Source organism: Macaca thibetana, chromosome 14 (genome assembly GCF_024542745.1).
Source record: "Macaca thibetana thibetana isolate TM-01 chromosome 14, ASM2454274v1, whole genome shotgun sequence".
NCBI lineage: Eukaryota > Metazoa > Chordata > Mammalia > Primates > Cercopithecidae > Macaca > Macaca thibetana.
Genome location: NC_065591.1, coordinates 47548167 through 47562402, shown reverse-complemented (window position 1 = coordinate 47562402; position 14236 = coordinate 47548167). Strand labels below are relative to the sequence as shown.

The window sequence follows — 14236 nt, the reverse complement described above, 5'->3', positions numbered from 1 at the left end:
AAATCCAAAGCAGGAAGTGGTAACTGACAAAAAATTACTACGGAAGTTCAGAGAAGGAAGTAATCAATTAGGACCTGGACATCAGGGAAGACTTTCCAAGGAGATGCCATCTAAAGCTAGTCTGGAAAAATACACAGAATGTGGATTAGGCAAAAAGCACTCCTGGCAAAGGGAAGAGTGTGATCAAAGGTATAAATGTGTGAAAGAGAAGTCGTGTTACAGAACTGCGAGTTATCCCCTTAGGTGAAGCAAAACGTTCACTTGACTTTGGGAGATGAAACTAGAAATGCAGGACTGTGCCTCGGTAGGAAAGACTCTAAATGCTAGGTTGAGAGAGCAGAACTTTGTACATATATAGAGAGCTGCTGCATATTACTCATCATATTACATAACAAATCAGTGAACCCCAAATCCTTTTTGCAACAAACTAGGGTAAAAACAAACATTTCTGAATTGGTATTATAATTATTTCAAGTCTGCTTCCTCCATTAGACTGAATTCAAATGACTTTGAGCATTAGTAAATTCTCAAAAGATGCTGAATGTATCAACAAAGGAATGAATAAATGAGTACGTTAATGAGCAGCTGAGAGGTTATAAGCAGGAGAAGGCTCAATACTGCATCATGGCCTGAAAAGGAAAGGGTAAGGGGAGGGATGGAGATGGAGAGACCGGAAGCTGCAGATCTCATGGCTAGGAGGCCACTGTGATTAGACAGGCAAGAATTTGGCAACAACTAGGTTAAGGGTAATGGGAATGAGGAAAAAGGGACGGGAGAGAGAGATGGTTACAGAACACAGCAAGTGATTGACAATGTGAGCAGAAAAGGAAGACATTAAAGTCTCACTGAAGTTTGGAGTCTGGGTGACAGTGCCATTTCAAAAATGGGTAGTGAAATGGAAGAGCAAGGTGCATTATAGATATCACTTATTAAATCCTTACAACCCTGAGGGTATTATCTCTCTGACCTCATCCTCTCTCATTCTCCCCCATACTCACTCCACTTGAGTCATGCCAGCTTCCTTGCTATTTCTTGCATATGCCACGCCTGCTCCCACTTTAGGGCCTTTGCACTGGGACATGCTTCCCCAGATATCTGCATGGCTAAGTCCCTCACCAACCCCATGTCATTATTTCAATGAGGCCTATTAAAAACCGCAACGCAGGAGGCTGAGGCAGGAGAATTACTTGAACCCGGGGAGCGGAGGTTGCAGTGAGCCAAGATCGTGCCATTGCACTCCAGCCTGGGCAACAAGAGCAAAACTCCATCTAAAAAAAAAAAAAAAAAAAAAAAAAAAAAACTGTGGCCGGGCGTGGTGGCTCATGCCTGTAATCCCAACACTTTGGGAGGCCAAGGCGAGTGGATCACAAGGTCAGGAAATTGAGAGCATCCTGGCTAACACAGTGAAACCCTGTCTCTACTAAAAATATAAAAAATTAGCTTGGCGTGGTGGCACACGCCTGTAGTCCCAGCTACTCGGGAGGCTGAGGCAGAAGAATTAGAACCCATGAGGTGGAGGTTGCAGTGAGCCGAGATCGCACCATTGTACTCCAGCCTGAGCAATAGAGTGAGACTCTGTCTCAAAAACAAACAAAACTGCAACTCACACTTCCCCCAGCATTCCTAAAATCCCTTACCCTGCTCTCACTCTTTTTTCTTCTTTTGATTATATTTATTATCTTCTAACATGGTATTTGATTTTCTTATTTATTATGTCTAGGTTTAATGTCTGTCTCGCCTCACTAAAATGTAAACTCCATAAAGACAAGGATTTCTGTCTATTCCCCAAATGCCTTGGAAGTGACTGGCACATAACTGTGCTCAATAAATTCAATGAATTATCTCCATTTTATAGATGAGAAAACTGAGGCTGAGAGGAGGAATGCAAATTTCCCTAAATAACACAGTCGTCAATCAGAGATAGGAATCTGAATTCAAACACAGATCTATCCAACTCCAACTGTCACTTTACCAGGCAAAGTCTCCCTTTAGACAGACCAAGTTTAAGGCTACAGTGGCCTATATGGGAGGCGAATGATGTGAGATTAGAGCAACCATTCCCACAAGACAGTAGACTTGGCCTGGAAGGGAGCAGGTCTACGTACACATAGAGATCCTGAACTACCTGCAGTCTGAGAAACAAGCAGTCTGACTAGAGGATCACCAAGAGAACCAATAGTTTCATTTTCCAAGTGCAAGTTTGAAGAATCAGGCCAGCTTCTCCAGTGAAAGAGCTTCTAATTTTTCCAGCTGCCTAGATTGTCAAATTACAAACTTATCTTCAGGGGAACGTATTTAACAAAGGGACATGTTCATTTCCCTTTTTACCACCCATCCAGTGGATCTGCACTTGGTTTAATTGCCACTCTGATCCCCCCACATAATCCATACATCACAAGACTCACATTTACAGTTCAGTACATTATCACACTGGAGCTGCTCAAAATAAACGGGTTTGGCAAAGTGTAATTATTTCCAGCAAAAGAGTTGGTTCTGCATTTTGACAGTCATCTGATACATTATTGTACTAAATGCTAAACTGTGAAACTGCAAAATTAAAAGAAAGCAATTTTTTAAGTTTTAAAAGTACTCATTATTAAATTATAAAGCAGGTCATTTATGATGAGTCAGTCCAAAAACAGAAGGATGATAATGAAAGAGTGAAGGAAGATTGGCTTCTTTGTATAACCTCTAATATTCACAATCCAAGGCCATTGTGAAAATGAAATGAGATTGCACATGTAAAATATCTAGTCCAGTGCCTAAGACATAATAGATGCTCAGTAAATGCTGATTTTCTTCCTTAAAAATTATTTTCTCAGCAGCAGAATTTACAAACTACCTCAATTTGTTCATTTGTTCATACATTCCACAATTCCCTCATTCCCAAAGAGCTCTCAGTCCGCTGGGGAAAGGCAAGTAAGCAGATGACTCCCACAAAAGGGATGAGGGCTAAAAAGAAACGTAGACAAAAAGGGCCATGAGCGTGCAGACAAAGAGTCCTTACCCCAGGGACAGCAAGACCTGAAATGAACTGGACAGGGAAAGATGAGGTTAGTAAAGCATGGGGGAAGGTGAAAAAGAGACAGAGCCCAAGAGACAGAGAGAACAACACATGCAAAGGCCTGGAAGCAAGGAAGAACACATGATTTAGGGATATTGTAATTCGAACCAGCCTATAATGACCGATATGGGGGAACAGATGGTAATAAGACCTGCAATGGCCCCTCTTTTTTTGTTAAAGTGACTAAATGCACTGACTCCTCAGCACAATGGGAAGTGGCTGAGCTTGCCTAGTAGCCCACTTTCCCTAGGGCAAATTCCCAGTAAGGTGATCTCAAGCCCCAGCCACCACCAAGCCTCATGGACTTGTCTCAAAGATGAGATGGGAGAGATTTCTCTTTAAAAGAAAACTTGATGAAATCTATGTTACCCAATGGCAACGTCTGAACATGCTGAGTCAGCTGCACTTCAGGAAACAGAGTGTCCTTGGAGAACAGAGCATATCACTTTACACACAGAAAACCACTCCTGTCCACGAAGGACAAACTGCGAAATGCTTAACACTGGCCTTCAATTATTAAACGAGCCCAAATGAGCTCTGGCAGTGAGACAGATCACACACACTCACAGAGAGAGCTGTAGCACGCCAGCCTATATTGTCTTAGGATTATTCATCAAGGCACCAACAGACCAGGGTCTTTCAGAGATCTTAGGGTCACGAGGTTACCCATAGCTCTTGGAAAAGATGATCATGCTCAGAACAAGGAAGAGAAAGTAAAAAGAACCTGACCCTTTGCAGAAAACATTGGATTTTTTTTTTCTAAGTATTATAACACAGCCTATGCTGAAAATATTTCATTAACAACTTTTTGCTCCTTGGGTGGCAGTTTCATACTGGTCAGTTTTTGGCTTACCATGTGGTACTCAGGTACTCAATTGTCTCCACTGGGGGTATTTTTCAGTCCCCTGAGAACAAGCAGAACACTGAGGAGAAGCTCTGGATTCATACCTGGCTTCAAATACTGCTTGTTCTCTTGTGTACTCACTGTATGACTTGCAGTCTCAGTTTCCCCATTCACAAATGTAGATTCATGGGGTTTCTGTGGAAATTAAATAACATACCATGCACCTGGCACAATGCACATAAGGGAGCTATTTACATTTTGTTCTCTATTCCCTTTACTCCTTTTGTGTCCTGGAAAAATTAGAATGGCTTCCTATCTGGATACTGGGTTCACCTCTTGATTTCAGATTAAAACTGCCATCCTAGTCTCTGCTGGTTTGAAACTAACTTCCACCTGGAGGTTACCCTCACAGAAAGAAATCTGGGTAATGACCACAGGGCCAGTCCTTTCACATCTCTCCCTCCTCTGACCTCTGACAGTTCCACCCTACCTAGATATACATCAACTTGCACTCCTCTCTAGCTGACCCATCTATGAGGTCTGTCCGTTTCCCCTCTCCCCGCAACCTTCTTCTCTTGTCATCAGCTGATTCCCCTCTATTGGTCCAGCCCTGCCATAGGCCCAGTGATCACCCTCCACATCTAGCCAGGCTTCTGCCCTCATCCAGTTTAGCCTACTGGATCCTTAGTCCCTGGAGAGCAGGGGCCACACCTCAGTGCTCTCAGCTCTGTAAGCAGCTCGGCATCCAGTACACAGCAGAGGCTGGCCAGAAGTGGTAGGGTGAGAGGGACTTGGTGCCAGAGGGCCCAATCCTGGGACATGTTCTTAGAAGTTCTGTCTTGAGGCCAAGAAAAAATTTCCTAGGATGGAAATGCTCCAGGAAACCTAGGCAATGACAAATGAGCTGAGTACAGGCAATCTCCAGAGACTCCTGGTACTCCAGAAACCTTCACACTCTCATGCACATTCCTCACACACTTGCCGCAGATTATGTGAATGGGGCCTGGACCAGGGTGGAGGCAGAACAGATTCCAGACTTACTGGGAAGGAAGGTGTTGCAGATGGACTAATGAGAATACAGAGAGTGAAGCAAAAGGTGACTGAGATTCTAAGTCCTGGTCACAGGGGAAAACAATTTAACACAGTGCTAAGTGCTAGGGATGCAGAAGTGGGTGTACACACAGCTCCAGCCCTCTGCTGCCATAGCACCGTGAACACCCTCATCATTGCACTCAGCATCCTGGACTGACACTATGATTTACCTGTCTCACCTACTACATCACAAGCTCCTCGATGGAAGAGACTATGTCATATTGAACTTTCTATCTACAGCATCTAGCATAGTGCCTGGTACAATTCCCAGGCCTACCAATTACTGGCTTTGTCAAGTCATTTAAACTCTCTAAGCCTCAATTTCCTAGTCTGTAGAGTGAAGATGATAATAATCTCTACACCCAAGGAGGAAGAAATGAGTGAACTTATATAAAGCCCTTACTTATCCCAATCCCCAACTGAGAGTCAATACTCAAAAAGGGTTAGCTAGTGAATGAATTTGAGGTAAGAGAGAGGGAAAAACATTCAAACAAATAGTTCTGGAATTATGCAATAAATAATATAGTAGGAATATATTTGAATTACTCTGAGAGCAGAAAGGAAAGCACCAAATTTTGCCTTGGCATATATGGAAAACTTCACAGAGGAGGTAACACTTGAACTAAAATCTAAAGATCTAAAATCAGGCCAAAGGAAGGCCACGTGTGAAGGCAGAGAGGCAGGAAAGAGAACCTAGTATGTTCAGGAACTGCAAGTCTGGCTATAAGAAGAGTCTGTGCAAAGGAACGGTGGTGACACACAGGGTGAAGAGATAACTCAGAGCCAAAAATTCCCTGCAAGCTCTGCCACAGAGAATGGATTTCTCCTGGAAGATACTGAAAATCCACTGCAGGGTTTTGAGTAAGAGAGTGAAACATAGAGGCACTGTGGTGGCAGTGTGGAGGGTACAAAAAAGGGGCAAGACTGGGGACAAACATAGAACAGTGGGGATTAGGGGATGATCTGGGTTGAGCAGAAAAGAATGGAGATGGGGTGGAGAGAGGGGGAAAATGAAGCTGGCCAGGTCAAGAAGCTAGGTAGAAACTGAGTCTCAGAAAAACTGCAACTGGCCCTTGGCATTCCCCAAGACTTTTTCATATAAAGTGTAGGTCTATGAGTTATAACAAATCACCTTCCCTCCACGTTTGCTGTCTTACAATTTGTGCAACAGAGAAGCACGAATATGGAAAATTCCAGCTGAAAACTTTGACCACATGAACAGGCCCAGAAGTCACAGTCACCACTGATGGTTAGATGAAACCATCTACAAATAGGCCTGAGATCCCGGCCAGCAATTTTTTATTCACATGCAAACTTGGGGCTGGAGTTCCAGTGACAAAACCTTTCAGGTGTACTATTTTTTTCTTCTTTTTTTTAAGCCATTTACAGAAACCCAAGGTCCTCCTTGTACTTCAGAGAAATGCTTTGTATTTAATTTGTTCTTAAAGAAAAAACAATAGCCTCTTTGCTCTACATGACTAGGCCACTGGGCACCATGAAAAAGATACAGTAACCTGGCCAGGCACGGTGGCTCACGCCTGTAACCCAGCACTTTGGGAGGCCGAGGCGGGCGAATCACAAGGTCAGGAGATCGAGACCATCCTGGATAACACGGTGAAACCCCGTCTCTACTAAAAATACAAAAAAAAAAAAAAAAAAAAAAAAAAATTAGCCGGGCGTGATGGCAGGTGCCTGTAGTCCCAGCTACTTGGGAGGCTGAGGCAGGAGAATGGCATGAACCCGTGAGGCGGAGGTTGCAGTGAACCAAGATTGCGCTACTGCACTCCAGCCTGGGCGACAGAGTGAAACTCCATCTCAAAAAAAAAAAAAAAAAAAAAAAGTAAAATATACAGTAACCCACCAAGTCTCTAAGGTCCCAGAAGTCCATCTGTCTGTCACATCACAAACACACCACTCACGGCAGAAGAAATACACTACTGCAAGGTGAAAGGGACTGCATTCTAGACACCTTCTGGAGGGCAAAGGAGGGAAGAGAAGAAGAAAAGAAGGGAGGAAAAGGGCCAGAGAGTGTTTAAGACCATACATGACCACTTCTGCTAAACACAAAATAGTTTCCTCCCTTGCTTTCAATCTAATTAGACAGAAAGAGCTAATGAGTAGGCAGCAGTGGTGCTTGGTTCAGCTGTTCCAGACCCTAGTGTTTCCTCCTTATTAAAAATAAAGAGACCCAAGGGTTCAATTTGGTAGAAATGCACACAGGGAGGCACATTTCCTTTATACAAAAATGTTTTGCATTAAAAAACCATATCTGTTTAATAGGTACCAAAAATTAAATGTACAATAGCAAGATCCCTGGTAGTATCTGTCTGCATTTTTGGAAGTGTCTTCAAAGACAGAACATTAGAGTAAGACTCAAAAGACCTGAGTTCCAGTGTCAGCTGTACCATTTACCAGCTGTGTGATCTTGGGCAAAATATGTAACATCTTGAGCCTCAGCTGCCTTATTGTCAAATGAGTATAATGCTCTGCCTGTCTCACAGAGTCTGGGGGAAAGAAAATATTTTGAAAACTATAAAGCACTTTGCTAACACCTACTCAGTCAATAAATATTCACTGAGGGCCTACTAGGTATTAGACATTGTTTCCCTTCAACTGTTAATGTTATTACCAATATTGCACCCCTTCCAGCTCAGTCATTAGATGTCAATTTCCAATGCAGACAGGTCTATGGTCTCAAGCCAACCTCTCATTCATCCAGTTTTCTCCCCAGTTGGGGCATTAGTCACTTGCCTCCATCAGGAGACATCTAATGACATCTCAGCCCTAAGAGGCCCTGGAACATATTAGTATAAATGATGATGGGGACAAGAGCCTCTGCCACCTCTGCTACCCTAGAGGGCCTGATCCTAAGAAGCTTCCAGAATCTTACTCTCCACAAACACAGAACAAGACAGTTCTCATAAGCAGGGCCAGAGGTAGGTAGAGACAGGTGAACAGATGGAAAATCTGCATGGCTAAGTCTTTCCAGTATCAGAGTGCCTGGCTCTACGTCCACACCAGGTGACCTACTCCAGCCCACCCCTGTCTTCTACCAGGAAAGATTTCAAGTTTCAGAGGTTAGCAGCTCAGAAGCAGGCTCAGTGTGCTGCCATTCCTGCCCTGACCTTGTTCCTTGGTTTCATCACTGGGTATCTGCCTTGTTCTAGAAACCATGCCCTCCTTTGTGCCAGAGGTTCAGCAAGTGTGACCCTGAATTGATTGCTTCTTCTATCTGAATCCTCACCTAATAAACCATTTCACCAAGACCAGAGTCTTACCTTGCTATTACTCCAAAAGACTGTCTTGATGCAGAATCCACCTGGAGGGCCTCCTGAGACCAGAGCTCTAGGAATTCATCTCCACATCCCCCACTGTGCAGTTCAGTATCTGGCATGTAATGGGTACACAACAAATATTTATAGAATGAAATGTTACCCACTGGTCTAGATTACTGCAGACTGTCTGCTCCTATGCCCCTCCCCAACTCAAAGGACCTCCTTGACGGATAAACCAACCATCGCCTGCCATCATGTTCTCTGGCTGCTTTGTTGTTCCAACTCCAGGCCCCTGACAGGGTCTCTGGGTCAAACGTACCTACTCTATTCCCAGTATGTCCTCTTTGCTACTTAGCACATCCTAAAAGCCAAAGTGCTAAGCAAATTCTGAAGTCTGATGACTGCTTCAGTGTCCCCGACACACCTTTTGCTCCTGGATTCTGAGGGTTAACCTACACTAGACACTCATTTGGGGCCATCTGGCAATTTTTGGCACCACCCACTTCCCCTTGTCCAGTATGGAAGGGACTCAAGTTCTGTTCAACAAGCACTACTGAACACAAAGCCTGGTGTCATAGAGAGGCTCTGTTTAAGATCCTGAGGTAAATGCCTGACTAAAACCTAAGAAAGAAGGGCTTCAGGCAAGTCTAGACTACCAGCACATCAGATTTTGGTTCTGTGAGGCTGCTCTAAACATGAAAATGCAAGTAGGAAACCTTATTTCTGCTTCTTTACATTGCTAGATCAGCAGAGGAAAAGCACATATACAACACAGAAGGAAAATGATGACCTGAGTGTTGGTCCTGGTCTCTTCCACTAATCTGCTGTGTGACCTCAGGAAAGTCACTCTGCTTCTCTAGATTTCTATGTCTTCCTTTGTAAAGTCACAGTCTCAGATGTGATGACCCATTTCTAAAGCCCCTTCTATGCCTGACATTTAGCGATTTCCTTGCTACTCAGACCACAGAATTGACATCATCTGGGAACCTGTTAGAAACAGAGAGTAGCTCTACTGACTCAGACCTACAGAACTAGAATCTACATTTTAACAAGAACCCCAAGTGATTGCACACACATTGAAATTTGAGAAACACTGTTGTGCAGCTTCTCAGGAAGATCCAGGCCGACCTGGGGCATGACATCTGCAAGAAGCTGGAAGAAGAAAGAGTCTGTCACAGGACTTTACTGAATGTGATTAGAAGCAGCTGGCTAGTAGTAAGGGCTGAGGAGAAAATGCTGCAAGATCCTTTTAAACTCAGCTGCAATCCATAAAATGTCTCTCAAGTACTTTGAGTCTCTAAATTTGAAGTCTTTAGATAAAATGACTTTAAAAATACTAATTATGCACGGAAGTCTAACCATGAACCAAGTATTAGTGAATCCAAAGCTCCTTCTGTACTGGCATGCTGCCAGCACGCATGAACAGAGAGCTCTAAAATCAGCAAGGAGGTCACCTCTGAAACCACAGCATTTCTCCCAGCCTCACCTGTCTCCTGACTGGTCCTCACCTACAGAACTTCAGTCTCAGTTGGAATCTCACAGACAAGACCACATTGAAAGGAACATTGTGTGGGCCTAGACAGTAGGGCAAAGGTCAGAGAGGGCTACAAACTCTGCGGTCACAGACCCACAGAGTCAGTCCATGGAGGAGAAAGGGAAGAAAGGGAGAAGCAGAGTGGAACCAGCACAGACTGAATAAACTTAGTGGTGAAGACTCCTGCTTCCAAATCCAGGGAGAAGCCAGTTTCTGACTTCTTATCTGTCTCCCCCACAGACTGCAAGCTTTGTGAGGACAGGACTGTAAAACTTGTCTCTCTAGCTATAGTGGCCTGCACATAGAAGTCATTCAACAAATGTCTTATGAGTGAATGAATGAACAAACAAACCAATGAAAAAAAACAATAAACAAACAAGGACCAAAGATCATTCGCTTGGTTTTATCAGTATCAGTCAAGACTACCCTTCAAACTCGTGAACTAAGCTTACTCCTCAGTCCAAAAGCCAGAACAGAAGACCCCAAGGGGTCTGGGAGATATAAACCTGAAAAAAAAATGGGATTCAAACTAGCTTGGCATTTTTTTCTGGACCAAGGTATACTAACAAATAGGCTATTCTAACCTATTCCAGGTTTTGTAATGTTTTATGCTACCCTTACCAGAATTTTCAGGCAAGAAATTTTTTTCTCTAGAAATTAGATGCTATTTGTATTTTAGTTATTAAATGCAATGTGAAAGTACCTAACACATAATCATCGTCTACATTAACATTTGTTGAAACTCAATCGATAGAATTCTATTACTTTATGTCATAAACTAGGAATTTTGCAAATAGCAGAATTACAGAACACTCTGGGCCACCCACTTTTGTGAATACAAAATCACTTAAGTAAGGCAAGCTGACTTTGGTGGAATAGCCTTTATTTTTCATCCACTTACATAACTCTGCATTGTCAAAGTGCACCAATAACTGGTGCTCTCATCTCTCATGCCCCCAAGAAAAAACTCCTTTGGGGCTCTTTCTACATTTATTTTCAATTGCCAGATCCCCAGAGGAAAAAATCAAATCACTGACGCTATTTCAAACTTCATGCTCAAGGCAGCCACTAAGAGGATATTAGGGCAGCTCAGCTTTTGCTCTCTTTGAGACAGGAAGACACCCCACGGCTGTGAAGGAAAGGCAGGACACGTGTGTGGACATTCAAAATATAGCAAGGAAACCCAAAACAACAGAAAGACAAGAGGTGCTGGAGGAAAAAGTCATTTGGAACTATGAATCATCCCAAGGTAACTTATTATGTGTTTATATAAGAAGCAAAATGAGCTTTCGGCATTGCCATTCATTCATTGTTTTAGCCATTCATGCATTTGTTCAGCAAACATTCATTGGGTACCCATTATATGCCAGGCGCTGTGCTAGGTAGGCAGGCAGCAGGACATCAGCCTACTACTGCTTACTATGTTCCTGCCACTCTAGCCCTCCTTCAGGTCTTTTTCAAGGTTGTTTCATGCTTCAACACAGTTCTCTGTGTAAATGTTTCCTCTTCCAAGAGGCCTTGCCTGATTTATTCCCCCATCCCACCCTGGACTAGATTAGGCTTCTCTGTTGTATATTCCTACAGCATTTCCTTTTTAACATTCTACACATCCATCATTACTTTATAGTCTCAGATAGATGGTAAGCTCCACGTGAGCAGGGACTGCCTCTCCAGTTACGAGCACAGAGGCTAGAATATAGTAGGATTCGATACACATTCACCGAACAAATGAACAAGCTGGGATTTATAGGCAAGCTACAGGCTCTGAGAGGTATACCAGAATAAGTGCAGGATTTGGAGCTCAAATCTGAACCCCAGCTCTACCACTCATTAGCTAGGTCACCTTAAGCAAGTCCCATAATCTCTCTGAGCCTTAGTTCCTCATCTGTGAAATAGAGACAAAACTTCATAGAGATGTAGTGAAGATTAAATAACATGATGTGGGTAAAGTAACTGGCACAAAATAGACGCTCAACAAATATTATCCTCCTACCCACTTCCCAACTTTGCCTATAGTTAAGATTCTTAAAGAGTTGACAACACCAAGGCAGGGCCCCAATTCTACCAGAACTCATCAAGACAGGATTCAGGCACAGAAATAAGGGAAGGTCAAAGATAGCATCCCAGATGACATCTTACTGACTCCCAAGCTTTGAACTTGAGCTCCTTCAATTTGTCTGACCAAGGTACAATACTAGGCCCAGGACTGAACCTGCAGATGGAAGATCCAATGGCTGCAGCCATGGGAAGAAGATGGCAGAGACTAAGCCCATTCCTTTTGGCTTTTGAAGCATTTAGAAAAAAGCATACAAAACTCCCTTCCCATCTATGCTGTCTATAGGTAACTCAATGGAATCAAAAGTCTACAAGTAAGCTTAGTTAGACCAGTGAGGCTAAAGGCAGCACAGCACAAGAGGACTACACCTAGAATCAGATGACGGGGTTCAAGTCCAAACTCTGCCATCTACTGGATGTGTGATTTGGGACAAGAGTTTCCCTTATTTAGTTCTCATTTCACCATCCATAAATCAAGGGGATTAGACTAGGATAGTGTCTAAGGGCCCTTACAGTGCGAAAGATCTGAGATGCTAGATGCATGTCAGTCAGCTGTAATCAGCAGGCAAAAGGAGAACTCTTCAATCACGCACACCACTGAGCTGACGTCTGCCACACCGCTCTCAATTACACTGCAGAAAAAATGGTCATAAGGAAGAGCTAATATGGTATTTCCTGAGCCTATTTAGTCTCCCAATTCAGCACTGCACCTGTTCCTTCTGCATTTGCAATTTACTAGATAATATCATCACAGGCACTCCCTGAAACAGCTACCATTTATTTGTCACTTGCTTCTGTATTTCAGGTATTATCTCTTATTTTAAATAAGATTAGGTAGAGTATTAGAAAGACTAATCAATACAACTGCCAAATGAAATTTACCCAGAAAACAATTTTCTCCTTTGTTTCCATTGTAATAACAGCAATATCTATAATGAATTGCTGACCTGCAATAAAAATCAGACTACTATCAGAAAGAACATGGGGGCAAAAATATAATGCCTACTTCACAAACATATAATGTCACACACAGTAAGGTAGCCCATTCATAATCCAGAACCTTTTTCTTACAGAAACACTGTAAATAATACTCAATGTCCTGGGCCTGCTGCCTTGCAATGCTAACCACCTCCACCCAAACACATACCCAACATTCACTAAATGCCATTTAACATGTCCTAGCCATTCTTCTTAGGGCTGGAGAAACACAGTAATAAGACACAATTACTGTCCTTAAACAAAGTCTCAGCCTAAAGGTCACGTGGTCCCAACTGTGAAAGAAAAAGTGGCAGACTGGAACCCAGTCCATATGCCACACGGTGACTTCTGTGAGCACTTAGGCCAAAGAATGGACTGCAAAACATCACCCAATATCTACATTATAAAAGACCACTTAATACTGGGGCTGTGGTTCTCAAAGCATAGTCCCAGACCTTAAGTATCAACACTACCTGGGAACTTGTTAGAAACCAAATTCTCAGGCTCCTTCCCAGACCTACTGAATCAGAAACTCTGGGAGTGACGCCCAGCAATCCATGTTTTAACAAGTCCTCCAAGTGATTCTGATGCATGCTTAGGTTTGAGAGTCACTGCCTTAAAGCATCCAAACTGCTGCATGTTTGCAGTAAAAATAGAAAGCTAAGCTTTCAATTAAACCTAAGAGAAAAGCAATAAAACTGGGTAAGAATAGGTTTTTCGATGTATCTTAAATATTGGTGTTTTGGGGAAAAGAAAAAAAAAAAAACCAGCCTTGTCAGAGAAGGAGGAGAAAGAAATGCTGTGCTAATGCAATAGGGAATGTCTGCGCGTGTTCAAAAACTTCTGAGGCCTAAGGCCCTAGGCCTTTTCCTGTGTGGTACTTCATTTCCAAATATAGGCCTTTTCTTCAACTGAGAGCCCATCACTTCAGAGCGTGTTCCCACACATTCACTGGCAGACCTCTCAGACTTAGCAATCATAATTAAGGTCACTTTTTAAAAAAAAAACTCATAAATAAGAGGATGGAAAGTAAGAAGGAAAGGAGCAATAAATGTTCCTGGGGTCAATACATTTTAAAATGAAGGTAGAATTTTTGAAAGGATGGAAAAATAAATGTGTGCACGTATGAGAAAGAGGTTGCTTAAAGTTGAATTTGTTGAGCTCTGAATAAAAAAAGAAAGATGGGAGGACCAGCCCTAAGAGGAGAAAGGAGCCACAGAAGGAGAAAAGAGGTAGTGAAGGAATATTGAAACATTTCTTAGCCTCTGCCACCAGGTGGTGAAATCGACCCAGCGCAGCTTAGTTGCTGTCCAGAGCTACTGTTTTGATTTATCTTTCCTTGTTTGTCATTGCATTGGGGTGGGAATAGAGATGCAGAACAAATGGAGATGCAG

General features: G+C 42.8%; 1 protein-coding gene across 8 annotated transcripts in view; it reads right to left on the bottom strand.

Moving 5' to 3' along the window:
• Positions 1-14236, bottom strand: part of SERGEF (secretion regulating guanine nucleotide exchange factor) — a 235763-nt gene that overhangs the window by 138834 nt on the left and 82693 nt on the right. For 4 of the 8 annotated variants that reach the window (XR_007719076.1, XM_050755422.1, XM_050755423.1 and 1 more), the window contains one exon: positions 8279-8387. The exons of the other annotated variants lie outside the window; for them this stretch is intronic. Coding sequence is in view for 3 of the 4 variants with exons in the window: in XM_050755422.1 (XP_050611379.1) it covers positions 8279-8387 (109 nt within the window). In the remaining variant the exon portion in view is untranslated. The remainder of the gene's footprint in view (positions 1-8278; positions 8388-14236) is intronic. 8 annotated transcript variants of the gene reach the window in all.